Consider the following 20,678-nt stretch of genomic DNA (forward strand, 5'->3'; position numbering starts at 1 on the left):
AAACACAGAAATATGCAAGTAAAAATGAAAAAAGTAGACTAACACACACAGATTATCATTGTTAAAACCTTAGTGTATTTCTCCTCATTCACTCTATTTACTTCTGGTACTAAACCTATTATTAAGTGTGTTGTTTTGCAAGTTACTTTTTACCAAAATACATTCTGGACATTTTCCTATATTATTCCTATATATTAAATTAATGATGAATTTTAAGTGGTTATCAAGCAATAGATTTTTGTCATTATAAGAGTATGGTTTTACTCATTAAACTCAAAATTTTGTGATAAAAGTAGCCGTTATCTACAGAAGAATGACAGATTGATGGAGTGCCTAGAGAATGGGGTTTGGATTCTGCAATGCTAGGTGTTATTTCTAATCTTACCTTTGAAAAATGGCATAGCCTCATAATGCATCAGTTCTCTACTTTAAATAAGGAGAGCTAATTATATTTGCTCTTTAGACAGAGTAGCTTAAAGGCAGACTCCAGTTTTGTATCCTGTTACTGAGCGTCCACAGAAGCCTGCTAAAAGTACATTATAATAAACTAATCAATGGAAAGATACAGTTGGTCCTAAACTTTTTTCCAATGGAAATCATTTAATTAATAGGAAAAGAATAAAATTTAAATGCAACAGCATATTCATCTGACTCTCTTGCTTTAATGTTTTACATGGAATTTTTTATTTTATCTATTTGTTTCCAGGAATTACAAATATAAACTGCTCTGGCCACATGTGGGTAGAACCAGCCACAGTTTTTAAGATGGGTATGAATGTCTCTATATATTGCCAAGCAGAAATTAAGAACTGCCAACCAAAGAAACTTTATTTTTATAAAAATGGCATCAAAGAAAGATTACGAATCACAAGAATTAATAAAACAACAGCTCGGCTTTGGTATAACAACTTTCTGGAGCCACATGCCTCTATGTACTGCACTGCTGAATGTCCTGGATATTTTCAAGAGACATTGATATGTGGAAAAGACATTTCTTCTGGATGTAAGTGTTGGAGTGCATTCAAAATTCAAATGAAAGCTAATCTAGCAATTAACTAATCTAAAATCTTGTCTAAAAATAGAGGCTAATTAATATAGTTTATTTCTTGTACTAGTTTAATATAAGAATTGCAAACTGAAATGTTTCCGGGGCCAGGTTAGTGAAATAAAGGAGTTAAGGAGGCTGGTGAGATCCATGCAGAGTGAAAAGCACATAGAGGTCTACTGGGGAATAGCCACTGCCCAGCTCCATCATTTATAAGGATCTGGTTTTCCTAAATCTTTTTTTTTTTTAATGTCTATTTATTTTTGAGAGAGAAAGACAGACCATGATCAGGGAAGGGGCAGAGAGAGAGGGAGACACAGAATTTGAGGCAGGCTCCAGGCTCTGAACTGTCAGCACAGAGCCTGATGTGGGGCTCGAACTCACAAATGGCGAGATCATGACCTGAGCTGAAATAGGACCCTTACCCGACTGAACCACCCAGGTGCCCCTGAATCTTTGACTCTTTAAGGGAAGACAGACATGTGAATCTTCAGTGTGAACTCTACACTTCTACAGCACTTCTACACTTCTACTCTACACTTCTACACGCTGCAGCAACTTTCAATGTTGCTGATGTATTAAAAAAAAATTTTCAACACCAGCCTGTCCAAACACAGCATACATGAGGGGCAGCATCCTCAGATTTTTAAGTATTGCTCTTTTCATCTGCTTTACACTTACGTTTTTTGTTACTTGCTTTCCAAAATAATAGCCTCAACCTTGAAGCAGATTCCATAAAAAAAATTCTGAGACTAAGATTTACAAAACAAAAGCAGTTGCAAAACTAGCTTTGTGTGCCTGCTATACTTACCAGCTGTGTGACTTTGGGCAAGTTAACCAGTCTGAGCCTTGATTCCATGTCTGTAAAATAAGGCTAATTATTCTGGCTGTGGTAAGCAGCAAATTTTAATAAACTACTTAAAAGCATGTTATACATTTTAAAGTGCAACACCATTGTGCAGTGTGGAGTCTTTGTCATGCTCCCTTCCCCACACTTTTGAGAATCAAATCTGAGTTTTTATTTTTCCTCATCTCCAGACTTTAACTTGCAAGAGCAAGACCACCTGGTGTTTACGACTTGCACCTAGAGTGGACAGCTAGGATACAAGAGGCTTCCTTGTTCTGAATAAGGCCATTGTCCTACTTAACTCTGGGCACCTGATCTTGCACGATTTTCAAAAGAAAGAAGAGCTATGGAAGGTAGTAGAGGTGAACTGAGGAAGGAAAATACTAAGTTTTGGGGTCAAACAATAAAGCTAGCAAACTCACACCTTAAATTGATAACACACTAAACATGCCCTAAATTATGGGAATTGAAGCCACAGGCAGACATCTTATCTGATATATGAGGGCACCTTAGCTTGTCCACATCCTCAGGAAACATAAACAACACTTAATGCTTAAATATTTTACTATTTATCCTTTGGGGGTGTTGGTGGGGTGTTGAGAGAAGATACAATTTCTTTGGAGGGCAAATAAGCAATTTTCACAGTGATGGGGAAAGGTTAGCTTTTAATTTGAGCCAGAGGAAGAAAGAAGACAAAAGAAGTGTGGCTTCCTTCCGTGGGTTCTAGTTTGGGTGACATATTACCCCCAACAGCTCTGCCCCCAAACACAACCACCAGGCCACGTTTAGGGCCAGGGAATGGCCTGTGCCCCCTTCTAGGACAACCTCATAGAAGAATTTAGATTCTTTGCTGCTGGCTGCTTAAAAAGAACATCACTCTTTCCATTTATTTACTTTGTGAGTTGTAACTTCTTACACAGACCTCTGGTTATGAGTGTGAAATTGTAACTGCCAGGTAAGAATTTACTCTAACTCTTAGACCCAAGAACCCCTGGGTTCTTGAGCTCTGCATTCTTAGCAAGCAAAACTTCCTATTTAAGTAGGTCAAAAAAGGTTTCTGAGGGTTTTTGTGGTACTCTAGAAATTACATTGCTTTCACTGGGTTACTTTGATCACAGAGTATTTGTCCTGTGAGCTTTACTATGTTAACTTACCATCACTGTTTTGAACAAAATGATTACATGTATTTTTTTAGACTAGAAACAAGTCATAAAAGAGAGAGAAAATAAATGAGTCAGTGCTTTTCCTGAAAAGAAATCCAAATATATTTAAAAGCTTCTGTACTTTAATATGTAATTTGTGAAATATAAACATTATCACAATTTCTATTTTTAGCCATAATTTTAAACACTTTCTAGAATTCATCTATGATTAAATGCACACATATTATGGGAAGTTTATCAGATTCACACCAATCATGAGATAAAATACTGTAAGATGTCTTTATTCATTTAAAAATACCACATAAAAAAACATACATGGAACAGTCTGTTTCCACTTAATCATTTATTTAAAAGTTTAAACGTCTTTGACTTCCTTCAATTTTAACCATCTTTTTTTTTTTAGATTATTTATATATTGAGAGAGAGAACAAACAGGGAAGGGGTAGATAGGAAGAGAGAGAGAGGGGGATAGAGAGAATCCCAGGCAAGCTCCGTGCTGTCAGCACAGAGCCCTGTCAGAGTGGAGACCAACTCGGGGTTTGATCTCACAAACCATAAGGTCATGACCTGAGCCAAAATCAAGAGCGCCCCAAATTTTAACCATCTTTGATCTCTACTTATTGGGATGAAAGCAGAGTTCTTATCCAACAAAAGTCCCTGAATATTTGTCTTTAACGTTGCTATCTAGTATCATTATTACAGGCACAATTAGGCTGACCTGTGCTCTCCTTGGGTAAGGAATTACAGAGTGATCTTTGCCAGAAGCATTGTGCCTCTGTTCACTGTAAATTCTTCTCATTATCATTTTATTAATCAAGCCAATCAAATTATGAGATAGCTTTACTGAGTGGTTGCTCTGCGCCAAAAATGTGTTAAATGGTAGAAATTCAAAGAAAAGGGACTCTGCCTTTAAGAAACTCTCAGTAGAAAATGATCGTTGGCTAGACTCTGAATTACGAGAAACCCGGCCTGTGATTAATAAGTGCTCCAATAATAGGGGAGGGATGGGATTGCTAGGAAAAAGCAAAAACATAAGCCTCATACTTACACGAGGGGGTTTTTACCCTTGACATTGGATAAAGGGGCAATGAGATTAATAATAACCCCATCTTATTCTCATAACCATAATCATACTCCCATCTTTACATAGCCTCATATTAACAAATATTCTGTTTATTTGCATATGTGTATATAATCTATTTGATATTTTGCAAAGTTAATTAACCACTAGACATTTACAAACCTGAGCACTCACTTCATATAGAATGCTGTGGAATAACAACCCAAAAGACTGACCGTTGTTTTTTATGATGGCCAAATCAATGATACTCTCTGGCTCATGTCTCAGGAGGAAAAATAACTTCAGCACAAATCACTGTAATCAGTGCAGGACCACAACTCAATCCATGTCCAAAATGACTTAAATTTACCCCCTTTATGACTCAAATAAAAAAATTTCTTTTCCCCTACTTGGAGTCCAGTTTGTCCCCATTGTAATTCAATGCTACAACTCACCAAAATGTTCTAAAGAACGTTAGTATGTTCTTACTGCTTGAAATAGTTTTTTAATTGTAAAATCAAATTGCATACAATGTAGAAAGTTTTTAAAAATTTAGACCAGCACAAAGGAAATACCCATCATCTCTATAATCCCATAATTTCACTACTAGCAATCCCTCTTTAATAATTTTAAATAGATCTTTCAAGCTTCAGTCTCTCTGTCTCTTCCCATCTCTCCCCCTCTCTCCTCCTCTGTCTCCCTCTCCCAACCCCTCTCTCTCTCTGTCTATGCCTTTCTGTCTCTCTCACCACAGTGTTTCACAGCCTGCATTTTTCACTTTATCATATGGCCAGAATTTACTTAATTAAACATATTCCTAGTGCTTTCCGGAGGCCAGATATTTAAACTATCTTCTACAACTTTGTTTTTGGATGTATTTTAGGAGTTTATTATAGTTTATTTAACCCTATTTTGGGGTATTAGGTTGTCTCCAACTTATTCATTATTATAGACAATACTTTAAGAGGGACAAACTCTTGGCCAAATATTTTTGTGTATCTTTGAGCATTTCATTAAGGATGCATTCCTAGATGTAAAATTACTGGGTTGCAAGATACTGCTCTTGCTTTTAAAGATAGTAATATGTAAAGTGCTCTCCATAAAGGTTGTGCCAGTTTGTACTCCCACCAACAAGAGTGTTAGAGGATTTCCCTGAAGTCCATTCCAACACTGTGGATTACCATTTTTTCAAAATTCTTGCCAATTTTATAGGTCTAAATTATATCTATTATTGTTTCAATTTGTAATGAGGAAAACTTTTTCATATATTTATTTTTTGATTTTACAAGTAATATTCTTAGTAGATGATGTGCAGGTGAAGTGTAAGTATATGTTTGTATGTAAGATAAATATTTGGCTATAACTTCAGGTGCATAGATGTCCATATTTTTATTCTTCCTGAGCCCCCATTCTTCCATTTTTCTTGTCATTTGCTGAGTAGTCAAGTTTTGCAAGCAGTATTGTGAGTGTAGGGACAAGCCGAGAGAGCCACACCTGAAAAGTGACTACATGACAAACACTCCGTATTTCCATACTTCTTTTTTTGATCTTGACCTTGGTCATTTATAGTTGGATGATGTAACTGAAAATTGCAGATGTCATTCTATAGTTGTTGGGGTTTCATAGACTTCAGAGACCATTAGGGCTCCAATAATGTCATTGGAATTCTCATCTTTTCCTATCTCTTCATGGGTTTTTTTTCCCCCGTGTTGTCTTCTATTTTTTTTTTTTTTTAAGATTGTTTTTCTCCATGGGGCGCCTGGGTGGCGCAGTCGGTTAAGCGTCCGACTTCAGCCAGGTCACGATCTCGCGGTCCGTGAGTTCGAGCCCTGCGTCAGGCGCTGGGCTGATGGCTGGGAGCCTGGAGCCTGTTTCCGATTCTGTGTCTCCCTCTCTCTCTGCCCCTCGCCCGTTCATGCTCTGTCTCTCTCTGTCCCAAAAATAAATAAACGTTGAAAAAAAAAAAAGATTGTTTTTCTCCTAATTTTTATTTATTTTTGAGAGGGAGGGAGGGAGGGAGAGAGAGAGAGAGAGAGAGAGAGAGAGAGAATCCTAAGCAGGCCCTGTGCTGTCAGTGCAGAGCCTGATGCAGGGGTTTGAATTCACAAACTGTGAGATCAAGAGCCTGTCACTTAACTGACTGAGCCTCCCAGACACCCCTATGTTGTCTTCATTCTTAAATCCAAGATGGCCACCAGTGGCTCATGGCTCACATGTTACTCAGAGACAGCAATTTCTAGGGGTAAGAAAATACCTCTTACAATGGCTCTCCAAAAAGCCCCTTGGAGAATGCTGATTGGTTCATCTTAAATCATGTGTTCATTCCAAAGGGAAATACTCTTTAGTCAGCCTCAGTCAAGGATACACTTGTAGGTAAAGCCTAGTGAGTAACAGCCCTTGAGGCAGGAGTGGAGTGGGGATGAGGTTGGGAGTGAGCAAGATTTCAGTTCTCAAAAGGTAAAGAAGCTAACAGATAAAAACTAAACAATATTCTCCATATTATGGTCACTTAGAAAAAGAGCTAAAGGGGATGCAGGGAGGGAAAAAGAGAATGTTGAAATAGAATTCTGTGAATGCCAAAAAAATTTTAATTATTTTAGAGAAAGAGCACATGAGTGGGTGAGATGGGCAGAGGGAGACAGAATCTTTTTTTTTAAGTGTTTATTTATTTTTGATAGAGAGAGATACAGAGTGTGAGTGGGGGAGGGGCAGAGAGAGAGGGAGACACAGATTTGGAAGCAGGCTCCAGGCTCTGAACTGTCAGCACAGAGCCTGATATGGGTCTTAAATACATGAACCGCAAGATCATGACCTGAGCCAAAGTCAGATGCTTAACCCACTGAGCCACCCAGGCATTCCAGGAGAGAGACAGAAACTTAAGCAGCCTCCAGATTCAGCACTCAGCACAGAGCCTGACGTAGTACTTGATTCCACAACCCTGGGATCATGACCTGAACCGAAATCAATAGACAGACACTCAACGGACTGAGCCACCCAGAAGCCCCCCAAAAAACGTTTAGTCATTTTTTATTGTGGTAAAATATACATAATATGAAAGTATTTTTAAACTATTCTTAAGTGTATAGTTCTGAGGCATGAAGTACATTCACACTGTTCTGCAAATCACCATCATTTTCCGTCACTACCATTCATTTCCAGAACTATTTTCATCTTGCAAAACTGAAACTCTGTGCCCATTAAGCAACTCTCATTTTCCCCATCCCCCACCCTGGCAACCATCTACTTCCATCCATGTTGTAGCATGTATCAGAGTTCCCTTCCTTTTTGAGGCTGAGTTATAGTCCATTGTATGTATAAACACTAAACTTTTAAAGTGAGTAGTGGAATAGGTGCCAGAAGAGGAAACAGTCTGATGGGGTGAAAGAAAAAACACTTTTTTGGGATCCTTTCACAAGAGCCAAAGGCAAAGGTTTCAAGGGGAAAGGGACCAAAACAGTAAATGCTGCAGAAGTCAAGTTCAATGGGGATTGCACAGATATTTCGGAATTTGTTAATTAGAAAGTCATTAACGACCTTCACAACAGTGGTTTTGGTGGAATTGTAGGTCTGAATCTTGGTTGTCTGGGGTTCGAGAGCAAATGGGAGATGAAGTAAAAGACCAGTATAATATAGGACCCTTAGTTTAGCTGTTAAAAAAAGGAGATAGTGGTAGCTGAGGAGAGAAAATTTGAGGAGTTATTATTGTTTTTTTTTGATAGGAGAAACTTGATCATATTAGTATCCCCAGAAGAGTGGAGAATATAGTATACAAAGGAGAGTAGCAATGTTTGATGGCAAAGTAGGATGTTAGGTGAGGTGGTAGGGATGGAATGAGGGAAGTATTGAATGCCAGTTGGGCTGGTTTCCTAAATAAAATGGGAAGTTTATCAGCTAGCTACTTTATAAAGAACTTTATGTTTGTATGGTGGCTCCTAAGTGATACATTTTGTTGCAGATCCACCAGATGTTCCTGACAAGGTAACCTGTGTCATTTATGAATATTCAGGCAACATGACTTGTACCTGGAATTCTGGGAAGCCCACCTACATAGACACAATGTATGTGGTGTATGTGAAGAGGTAGGTTCCTTCAACAGTTTAACATGAGCAATTCCATTCCATTCCAATGTTCTGCCTCCAGCAGGGATCCAAAAATGAGTCTTAAGCATTAAATGTATGCTGATTATCCCCAATTCCCTAATTATCATCAGTGAAGCTACCTGAACCCTTTTTGGGCCATTAATATTTTCACTCTGTGGGACAATGCGTTCTATAATCTTTCTGCCCTTTAATTCATTGGTACGTAACTGGGGCCAGGGACCTGATGCTGATATAGCACAGAATAGTTTTAAAAGCATCTTTGCTTCAACCCCAGCTCTATCCTCATTCTAGGGTTTAGGCAACTTGCTCAACCTCTCCAAATTGCCTTTCTTTATCTTTAAAATGGATCTAAAAAACAGAGGCTAATGCACAGGTTTATTCTAATTATTTAAGTGGAATTTGGCTTTTAAAGCGTGCAGCACAGAGCCAGGTCCACCATTAGCACTAAATTCATGAACGCTACTAGTTATTAATAATGATCCCCAAATCTTAAATTTGGTGCCTGTACAGGCCAACCCTCTTTTCTGGTTTGCCTGAGACTAAGAGAGTCTCCAGGACACGGGACTTTGAGTTTTAAAACTGAAGTAATAATGGAGTGAAAGTGCTAATTTTCTATCTGCAGTCCAGGAGGGCTTTGAGGAAATGCTCTTGTTACATTCTTACCAATAGCCAGATTTCCTGGGCCAGGGTGACCATGCAGCCAAACCTCTTAAGTTTTTATGCTTAAAGATAAATTGTTGATCATAAAAGTTGTACTACTTCGTACTAAATTAAATTTGAATGCTTATTCAGAAATTACAAAATAGGAAAAGGTTGATATGAAAAAATCCCTTTCCCCTCCCCAATGTACACAGCTGAAATCTTTCTTTGTTACATTTAAACTATATCCATGTATGCTAGTCTGTTTTTGAATCCTCTGTGATTGTTAAAGATGAAAATGAAATTAATTTTTTAAAAGTTATGGGCAAACAGGGTTAAGTTAGTCACCCATCATGTTTCCCATTTTATTCTTTTTTTTAAAGAATGCCTTCAGTGGTGTATTTGAAGTAAACTTTTTTTTTGTCTGTTTGTGACTCTCAAAAAAACTACTTATTTTTTTAAAAAGCATTTATTGGGGGAGCGCCTGGGTGGCTCAGTCAGTTAAGCATCCAACTTCAGCTCAGGTCATGATCTCATGGTTCACAAGTTTGAGCCCCGCATCAGGCTCTGTGCTGACAACTCAGAGCCTAGAGCCTTCTTCAGATTCTGTGTCTCCCTCTCTCTCTGCCGCTCCCCTGCTTGTGCGCTCTCTCTCTCTCTCTTAAGAACATTAAAAATTTTTTTAAAAAATAAAATAAAAAGCATTTATGGGACCTTTACTATTTGCTAAATACTGGGTCAAAACTTTATATGTGCTACTTCATTTAGTATCTTACACAACCTTGTGAGGTAAATATGATTATTTTTCCAGTTTTTGTAGACAAAGTAACTGAGCCTCAGTGGGGTTAGGCAATGCATCCAGAGCCACACAGCTCCAGAGAGGGAGAGGTGGGATTTGAACTTGGGCTGGCCTGACTACCACTGCTGAAGTGGTGTCGGAACCAGATCACAGGGCATATTTGAGAGATGATAACCAGGTCTCATCACAATAGAACAGAATAATCTTCCAATCTTCTCTCTCTCCAGTGTAACATACTCAGAATAATTTTAATTAAGTAAAACATAAAAAGCAGCACTTCTTCATTCAAGAAATTCTATGTAAAAACCAGGCAGATTTTACGAATACATTGCTAAGTCTGGAGTAATGGGCTCCATGCCACAGGCAAGACGCTCACTCACACCTGTCATTCTGAGCAGGGGTTAGACAGAGGCAATGTATCAAAAGGATGATGGAAACACTGAGTCACCTTATTTAAAGCATAAGCATTCTATGATTTTAGTATATTCACAGAGTTATGCGACCACCACCACAATTTCAGAACATTTTCTTATGCCAAAAGGAAACCGCGTATCCATTAGCAGTCACTCTATTTCCCTCAACTTTCCCATCCCGAGGGATCCTCTGGGGATTTGCCTACTTTGGACACTTCATATAAAAGGAGTCATACAATACGTGGTCTTTCCATGACTGACTGGCTCTTCCACTTATCATAAGCCTTTCAACATTCATCCGTGGTGTAGCATGTATAAGCACTTCATTCCTTTTTATGACCAAATAATGTTCCATATATGAATATATCACATTGACTTTATCCATTCATTGGTTGATGGACATTTGGGTTATTCCTGCTTTTTGGTTATTATGAGTAATGCTTCCATGATATTCATGTACAAGATTGTGTGTAGACCTAAGTTTTCATTTCTCTTGAACATACACTTAGGAATAGAATTGAGAGGTCATATGTTAACTCTGTTTAACCTTTTGAGGAACTGCATACTATTTTCTAAAACAACTGCACTATTTTACATTCACTCTGGGAGTGTATGAGGGTTCCAATTTCTCCACATTCTTGTCAACACTTATTATTTTTGTATTGCTTATTGCCAACCTAGTGGATATGGCTTAATTTATTTAAGTCCCACTTAGTTGCCCTCTCAGGTTCTTGAGAATAAAATTGCACTATAAATTTGGAACAGGCATACCACAATTTGAGAAGATATATTTGTTGAACAAAAACTTGCCAACCACCACCTAATTTCCTAGTTAGTCTCATAAAAATGTTCTCCAAATATTTTGATTATTATAGATTTCTTTTAAAATCTATTAATGCATTCAGTGATATATATTTAAATTATTTACACATGGCTTTTTCTGAGAAACACATCTACCTTACAAAGTGAGAAATACCTAGTAATTATGAGTATTGAGATTGTTCTCAATACTCAAGTCGCCATGAAAATACTAAAAATAGATTTATTAAAGATCATGCTTTTAGAGCTATCCACTGGAAAGAACAGGGGCTTTCGAGTTTTACTTTTGATTTCCAGTTCTAAGATTTATCAGTTAGGTGTCTTTTATGATGCAAATATCAGAAAACCTAACTGCAGTGACTTAAACATATGGGGCTTTATTTTTTTCAAGCCATAGTGGTAGGTATGACAGAGCTGGCATGATTACTTCAATGATATCCCAAAGGCTTTTTCCAACTTTTTCCTCTATAAGTTTTAATGTGTAGGCTTTACTCTCAGAAGCTGCACCCCTAGGCTTCACATCCAAATCCCAGGCAGGAAAAGTGGTGAAGGAAAAAGAACATCTCCACCTATAGACTTCCACTTGGATCTCATTGGCCAGGACTGAGTTACATGTCTACTCTATCTGGATGGGAACCTAGGAGAAGGGCATTGTTGATAGAATTTAGTACTGTCATCTAACAATATCTGCCATAATTGCTAGCTGTGTCGTCTTAGAAAAGTTATTTAGCTTGGCTGAGCCTTACTTTCCTGTGAAATGAGGATAAGTAATACTGTACTGAGTGTTACAAAATTTATAAGAACACACACTATAAAAAAAGACTTTCAAAAAGGAAGCACTTAGAAACAACAAAAAGGCAGAGTATTAAGGTGACACTCAAGGCTGACATACTAGTCTTGTTGGATTTGTTTTAAAATTAAAACCTGATTTATTTGGGTGAGGAGACTAATTAATATAAGTCCATTAAGAAATGGTCATTGGTGGGGTAGGGGCTGGGCACTGGTTGGCTCAGTCAGTTAAGCATCTGTCTCAGGTCATGATCTCACGGTTTGTGAGTTTGAGCCCCACATTAGGCTCCATGCTGTCAGCATGGAGTCTGCTTGAGATTCTCTCTCTGCCCCTCCCCTGCTTGCTCTCTCCTTCTCTCAAAGTAAATAAATATACTTAAAAAAAAAAAAAAGATCATTGGGGTGCCTGGGTGTCTCAGTTAAGTGTCTGACTTGATTCCAGCTCAGTTCATGATTTCATGGTTTGTGAGACTGAGCCGGGCTCTGCGCTGACAATGTGGAGCCTGCTTGGGATTCTGTCTTTCTCCCTCTCTGCCTCTACCCTACTTGCACTTGCACACACTCATGGGCTTTCTCTCTCTCTCTCAAAATAAATAAATAAACTTAAAAAATTATCATTTACAAGGTATTATAAACAATAATTTTACTCATTTTCAGGTAACAGTCATTTTAGACAGATGAATATCTAGAAAAAAGCTGTTAAATGTGCTCTGAAAGACTAATTTTTTAGCTGTTGTGCATGTGTCAGTAGGAAACTCACTCATTCATTCAAACTAGAAATGTAATCTCAAAATGGGCAAGAATTTTTGCTTATTTTGTTCACTGCTACATCACTTGAGTCTAGAATGGGGCCTGGCGCATTGTAACTGCTCAGTTGATAGTCACTGAGTGGTTATTCTGATACGTAGACATCGACATTTCCTGCATTCTCCCATCACAGTCAAGTTAAATAATACTAATACAAAGTCTTACATTTTAGAAAAACTTTTTTCGCCTTTTCTGAAATCCAACAATAAATTGCAGACAAACCTAACCCAAATTCTGAATTGGCTGAGTCTAGATTAATAGAATTGTTTCATAGTTTAAAAAGAACATAAAAATGTGAAGGATTAGCATAAAAATGAATGTTCTCCTCTAGCAAAATCAAAGAATGAGCTCCTATAAGCACAAACAGGAAAAGGAAATAAACATCTTATCTCACAATTAAAAACACACCAATGAGTTGAAAAAAAAATACAGAAGAGAAAGTTAATTTTTCTATCAAAACTGCCTTCCCCCTCACCCCCGGGAAAAAGTTGACTTATAATCAGTTTGTGGTTGAGGTAGTTTAAAAAGGTTATACTAGATCCTGGGTTTTTAGGGTATTTTCCATTTTGGCGGGTAGGTAGAGATCAGCATTTGCAAGGTTTCACTTCCAACTCATGTGGTTCTGTATTCCAGTAAAACCACATTTACAGAAGAGGCATTTCACCTCAGCCCATGGACTTGTTCCACTAGTGGCAGAAAGGTGACATTCCTTGTATGGCAGCCTAGGGGCCATCGGGCTTCCATTCATATACCCTCCTCTGCTGTGGTTTGCTGTTTATCAATAAGTGGTGGTAGGAAAAACCAAAAAAGAAGAAACTCTGGTAATAAACGTCTACCTACTATTGTCTATTACCCTCAACAGCTTCATGTAAATATGTTCTTTCTTTATCTTAGAAACTCTTGCAGTGTCCTTGCAATGTCTTCTACTCAATAAATACTTGTTGAATGAAAAAGAATTCATCATGGCCCCTCATTTTATTCCACTCAAGTCAATCTAGCAAAGATTTATTTAGCATTTTGCTTCTTCTTGTTACTATGTTAAACTCTAGAGAGTTTTTGTAGATAGGCACCATCTCTGTGCACGACAAGCTCATGATCTCACTAGAATAACACAAATGATGGAATTTTCAGGCACTATGAAAGACCAGTAGGGCAATTATTTTTTGATAAGATATCATTGTAGACCCCCTAAGATCAATTGCCTATTCTGTCAATTCATAAGGCCTGCCTGTTTTTGCTACCTCTTCTTCTCCATATGCATATTCTTAATAACCAGAAAGAGGTCTTAAGTACGATTCCAAATATTTTTAAGGCTGTGATATTACATTTCTGTCATTCTTTTAGGACTCAATAAGCAGTCATATTTTTAAATCCATTTCCTCACCAATTCTGTATCTGTACTAGCAAAGATAATTGTGGCTGGGGACAAATGCAAACTTACTGACTGATATGACTATATATTCAAGGCCACTAATCTCAACTGGGCCCTGACAGCTACCCAGTATCCTACCACATTTCACTGGCCCAGTCACTGCTCCACTAAGCCAGATAATTATTTCATTACTTTTTGTCTCATTTCTGGCCTCCAGAATGTTTTCTCTCTCCTTGTGCTCTGTCGATGACCTGCTTTCTACTTCATTGAGAAAATAGAAGCAATGAGAAATATGATAAGTTCCCCCATCTACTGACGCATTGACCTCCCTATCCATATACTTGGTCTTCCTTTTTACTACTGTGCATGAACTACTGTTTCCCTGAGGCCAACTCTCCACCTCTTGGGCTAGATCTTACCCCTCCTGCCTCCTGAAGGACATTGCTCCCACAATGTTCCTCTCTTTCTTCTGCATCTTACCTTTTCTATCTTTACTGGATCATTCCATTGGCTTGCAGCATCTGCCCTCTTGAAAAATATAACTTTCCCTTGGTCTTTCCCCTCCACTACTCTATTTTTCTGCTCCTCTTTATGGCCAAACTTCTCAAGAGTTGTCTGTACTCTTTTTTAAGTTTATTTATTTATTATTTTGAGACAGAAAGTGCAGGAGGGGCAGAGAGAGAATCCAAAGCAGGTTCCCCACTGTCAGCACAGAGCCTGATGCGAGGCTTGAACCTATGGAATGACAAGATCATGACCTGAGCAAAAACCAAGAGTTGGCCGCTTAACCAACTGAGCCACCCAGGCACCCCAAGAGTTGTATGCACTTTCTGTCTCTTTCTCTCTCATCCTTTCTTTAAGCTAGTTTAGTCAAGTTTTCACTTTCCACTGAGACAGGTCTTAACAGTGTCACTAATGGCTTCCCCATTGCCAAATCAAATGGTTTATTCTCAGTCCTTATCTTCCTTATGAAGAGCATTTAATAGCTTTTCGCTTCCTTCTTTTAGCTTGGAGGATACTACTCCCTTTTGATTTTCCTCCTACCTTCCTGGATGCTTTCTCTCAGTCTCTTGCTGATGTGTCTTCATTTCCAGTGAAGTAACAAGCCCCCAGAGTTTTATTCCTAGCATCTCCTATTATTTGTATCTACACTCATTACCTAAAAGACATAACACAAATTTATAGTGTAAAACTCCCTAATTTATCTAGTTTGAGTCCAGATAACTCCCCTCTCTGCAGTTACAATATATCTAATATCTTATTCAGCACTTCCTCATAGACATCCAAAAGGTATCTCAAAGCTAATGTTTTCAAAACCCAAACACTTCCAGTTTCCTTTCTCCATACTTGCATTCCCCTTCTCAGTAAATGGCAACTCCCTCTTCATTTTATTTGGGCCCAAATCACTGGAGTTGTCCTAGATTACTCCCTACCACGCCCTTAACAAAATTAATCAGCCAAACCTATAGGATTTGACTTCTTCTCACTACCCAGTTTGCAACCCCAGGCCAAGCCATATCATCCCTCATCTGACTTAGTACAAGAACTTCCTAACTGGTGCCCTAGCCTCCACCTTTGCCCTCCTAGAGTCATTCACAAGTAGCCTTTTCACATGCACCTCAGATCATGTCACTCCTCTGCTCAAAACCTCCCATTTCAAAGCCAGAGTCCTCCAGAGGCTCTTTGTGACCTTACAGTACCTTCTATATCTCTCCCTCCTCCAGAACTCTCGGATCTCATCTTTAATCCCTTTCTATCTCCTTTACGTACACCAAGCCTCACTGAACTCCTTGCTGTTTTTGAACTGGACAAGTATGATCCTGCCTTACGGCCTTTGTATATCCCTAGAAAGTTCTTCCTCCAGAGAGGAGGAAAATCACCTTCTCAGACAGGCCTTCCACATCTTCTTTTAAAATAAAAAATCCCCACTCCTGCATCTAGCACTTCCTAACCCTTTTTTGCTTTATTTTTCTCCTGAACATTTATCACCACAGGACATATTATATATTCATTTGTTTCCCCCAGAATGTGTGCTCCATGAAGGTCAGGACTTTATCTGTTTTGTTCATTGTTGTAGTCCCAATGTCCAAGGTAATACTTGGAACATAGTGGATATTAATTAAATATTTGTTGAATGAGTGGTTAACTAAATGGAAAACGCTATTAACCGTTATCACCATAAATTTGAAATGTTTTTTATTGAAAATCTATGAAATACAACTAGGGCTAGGTGCATAGTAAACTTCAGAGAAACATCAATCATGCTGACTCCCTTCAACAAATAATCTGTTATGTAATAAAAACACACCAAAAACAGAAATAGAAATAAGAAATTAAAAAGAAACTTTGTAATATAAGTTTTATGTAAAAATAGTCCCAAAGTATAGTCAGTCACTCATTATTACTAGATTCCTCATCTGAAACAGTGTTCATGGTCTAGGTGCTAATAGGAAGGTAGACTTTAAGCAGAATTAAATTACCTAATAACTATGGTTCATGTTGGTTTAAGAATGTATTTGCATTTTGACTGTGGTCTCAATTTTTGTGGTAAAAGAATTAGCCGCAAACCAATTAAGGACATGCATGTGGTTTTCTCTGACTGGAAAATATTCAAAGATGCCCTACTTGCTACTTACCCATAGTTGCCATTTTCTTATTTTTACATTTGAATTCTTTTTTTTTTTTAATTTTTTTTTCAACGTTTTTTATTTATTTTTGGGACAGAGAGAGACAGAGCATGAACGGGGGAGGGGCAGAGAGAGAGGGAGACACAGAATCGGAAACAGGCTCCAGGCTCCGAGCCATCAGCCCAGAGCCTGACGCGGGGCTCGAACTCACGGACCGTGAGATCGTGACCTGGCTGAAGTCGGACGCTTAACCGACTGCACCACCCAGGCGCCCCAATTTGAATTCTTACTGAGCATGAGGTTGGCATACCTTAAAAGCAATTCTCTGTAATTTATTTATATTCTGCCTTATTTCAGAAGAAATATAAAGGAACTATGACCCTTCATGCCATTCTTACCCCTTACTCTAGATCTGGTAGAAATGTCTGACTCAAAGCCCCATTACTGATCTCCTACGCAATGCTCCCTCCTAGAGGGTGTTCATTTATTTCAAGCTCTGTCCAGAGTCGACTTGTGCAGAAGGCACAGTAGGCACAGTGCCCAGGGCTCATGATACTTTCAGGAGTCCATGAAAATGTTTAATTTCATTTAGTATCAGAAGAAAAAAAAAAAACCTTAGGTCAAAGAAAATGTTTTAATATGTAACGTTAATATATTTGCTTTTATATTGACAGTTGTAAACCATAATCTACATAAACATATATATGTATCTCTATAAAGATACACATATCCACACATATATATGCTTTTTCTTTTCTTGATGGAAGAATGGGTCCATGAAGGCAAAAGGGCTTAATATCCACGAGAGTCACAGTGTGGCCCTGGGTAGCCTTGAATCTATTTTTAAAAATTTTTCAAAATGAAATAAATTTTAATTGATTTTTAAATAAATGTATTCTGAAAGCAGGCTAAAAAAGTAGCATCAAAAAATTGAGGAGTAACTAATTCAAACCAACATAACCAGTTATCATAATCTTTTTTTTTTTTTTAAGTTTAGAGACAGAAGAAGAGCAACAATATCTTTCGTCAAGTTATATTAACATCTCCACTGATTCATTGCAAGGTGGCAAGAAATATTTGGTTTGGGTCCAAGCTGCAAATGCATTGGGCACAGAGAAGTCAAAACAACTGCAAATTAATCTGGATGATATAGGTAAAGAATGAGAAGTAGTATGTCTTTATGAATAAACAGCTAATTTGTGTTGACCTACTCAAATGAAGTCGAGATGTGAAAGGTGTTCCCCTGAAGTTCCTGCAGATCATGATATGGAAAACAAGAATTACCCATAATGAACCAACCCAACACAACACAAAGATAAGTACTGCTACCATTTTGTTGTATATCCTTCCAGTCTTATTTCTACATTGGTGCATGTGGTTTTACACATATTTATTGAAAACTTCTTATATTCAAGCATTGTTTTAAGAGCTAGGGAGAATAAGATAAGCAAGGTATCCACTGCCTTATGTATCTTACAATCTACCAAGGAAGATGGAAAGAAACAAGGATTATAATAAACTGTGATAAGTCTTATGTTGTGAGTACAACATACTAAAGAATTCTGCTGTATACACTATTTGGAAGTTATAGGTTTTTTAAGTTTAAAAAAAAACCATAAAAAATGGTGAATTATGTAAACATCTCTATATTTACCAACCAGATTTTACAAATGTTAGCATTTTTTGCTTCAGATATTTTAGGCCTTGCTTTTTAAAACTTATAATATAAAATAAACATTCTCTTGATTTAATCTACAATATTATTTTTAATGTATGTCTTTAGTCCCTTATTGTTGGAGATTTAGGTTGTTTTCAAATTTTCACCATTATAAACTTTACTGCCATGAACAACCTTTTGGATAAATATTTTCAAAGTAGTTTTTTGCATTTTCCTTAAGATAAAGCTCAAAAAGTAATTGCCCCTGAGCTTTTTACGGCTACATCCCAGTCTTGAAGTCAAAATTTAGCCAAAGAGCACCAAGTGAATCACCCTCTATTTGGACATCCTAATGCCAGTTATTTCTGTTTTTATTAAGGATGCTTTCAGTAAACTAACATCTATGGAGCACTTTTTTTCAGTGCTAACTACTTTTACATAAACTACCTTATTTAACCCTCATAACAACCCTATTTTGTAGAAGAGATTATGGTTTCTATTTGAGGGAACCAACGCTAGGTGGCATAAAATTTGAGACTATGGAGCTAGGGAGCTCTAATTCCAATATCCTCAACTTCTATCTTCAGTCTTCATTTAAATGCACATTGTTATGTGTCAGACAACTTTCCTGCTGATTAATGATCTGGGGGATGTGACATCTTCTCTTGGGGTACAACATGGATATTCTTTGGGGATCACTGGGGTCTTTTACTGGAACTAATATATCAACTTCTCAACTCCTGTCTCAACTAAACTTAACTATCCCAACTAACAGGATTGGTCTAAAAGTCTGTCCTTAATGCTCTGAATATTGGATTTGAAAACAAACACTGCTGATGATGGTGATGTATTCCACTGTATTATATATTCATGGAGTTATAGTTCTCTTGACCATGATGTACACGTTTTTGTAAATTTATAGCTTGAGGTAGGCTGCCATAATATGCCCCCCCCCTTTTTTTTGTAATATGCTCTTTTCTTAAAACAGGTTCCCCTCAGTGGATTAATGATGTTTAAAGGCTATCATGTATCATTTGGCAATATCATTTTTTAGAACTAAATTATTATCAGTAGTATTACAGTTATTATTATCACTGTGAGCTGATGATCTTATTATCTTCACATCCATTTATTAAATGCCTACAATGTTCCAGACAATTAACATGCAAATCACACTTAATTCTGGAAACAATCATACATGGTACTACTGTGCCCATTTTACAGATGAAGAGAGAGGTAAAACAATTTGCTCAAGTTCACATAACTAGTAAGGAGGAGAGCCAGATTTCATCTCGCTGACTTGCAGTAGTTAATCACTGCCTCACCTCCCATAAAGGGAAAATTGAATCTGGCAGCCACCTCCAAATCGAATTCCCACACTGTGAACCAGGGAGCCTCTTGTTTGGGATTGTTATTCTGCCTCCTTTAAAAAAAAAAAATCTCAAAACAGACTCTTAAAAATCAGGTAGAAAATACAGGTTGAATGTGTAGGAGGCTCCACCCAACAAAGCCACCAGATAATTAATGGATGAGCTATACTCACTTGTGACACTTTAAGAATGAGGCACTGCAAGTTAGATAAATGAAACTTTCTATGAAACTGAGGACAGAGGGCTCTCCTGAGAACAATTTTCACATAACAGCTATGGGGTTGGGCTTTAATTAAGTTAGGGAGGCTGTGCTGAAAGGCAGAGTTAATAGTGCAGTAACACTGTGCCAAAGTGACATGTGAGAGGGATACTTCAGCTTCTCCTGTAGAGAAATAAATGCCAGTACAGAAAGTGCAGTGCCTTCTGGCTGCCATTTTTTAAAATTTATTTGTTTATTTTTAGAGAATGTGTATGAGCAGGGGAGGGGCAGAGGGGGTTGGAGAGAGAATCCCAAGCAGGTTCTGCACTGTGAGCACAGAGACTGACACAGGGCTTGATCCCCGAAATCAAGAGTTGGACACTTAACCAACTGAGCCACCCAGGCACTCCCTGGCTGCCATTTTAACATTAATTCTCACATAGGTAAATTTTTTACCTTTTTGAAAATAAAATAACCATTCTGAAAATTAATTCTTGTATAGGTAAATATATGTTGTTGGAAAGATACTAAACAACTACAAATCTGGTTATTTCAATATAAGTTGAAACTAAACACATGGCACGTAGATGGATTTGACAGTTTTTAAAAATGTAAGATCTGATGGGAATGTTTGAAACCTAAGCAATGAGAGCAAACATTCAACTTTGAGTGGTGTACCAAAGTACATATTCAAGTACTTATCATATAACAGGTTTATTTGAAAAAATATGAGATCATTCAAACCTAAAGGTTTAGCCCTCTATCGCATTGACCTGCCCTGTGCTAATGATGGGGTTTTGGAGTGTGGAGATTCGGAGCTGATGGCCAAGAAAAAATTCTTGAAGACGTCTTTGGTGCAAAAAGTTGATCTTTATTAAAGCACGGGGATGAGACCTGTGGGCACAAAGAGCTGCACTGGGGTTGTAAAGAGTGACTGCTTATATACTGTGGAGTTGGGCAAGATAAAGTCAT

General features: G+C 37.7%; 1 protein-coding gene across 1 annotated transcript in view; it reads left to right on the forward strand.

Moving 5' to 3' along the window:
* The window catches only part of IL23R (interleukin 23 receptor), a 51,906-nt gene that overhangs the window by 1,980 nt on the left and 29,248 nt on the right, over positions 1 to 20,678 (forward strand). Inside the window, exons 2-4 of the mRNA XM_040470585.1 lie at positions 707 to 1,003; positions 8,071 to 8,194; positions 17,473 to 17,633. Of these exons, the coding sequence (XP_040326519.1) occupies positions 707 to 1,003; positions 8,071 to 8,194; positions 17,473 to 17,633 (582 nt within the window). The remainder of the gene's footprint in view (positions 1 to 706; positions 1,004 to 8,070; positions 8,195 to 17,472; positions 17,634 to 20,678) is intronic.

The sequence above is a fragment of the Herpailurus yagouaroundi genome, unplaced genomic scaffold (assembly GCF_014898765.1).
Source record: "Herpailurus yagouaroundi ecotype Mexico unplaced genomic scaffold, PumYag 77, whole genome shotgun sequence".
NCBI lineage: Eukaryota > Metazoa > Chordata > Mammalia > Carnivora > Felidae > Herpailurus > Herpailurus yagouaroundi.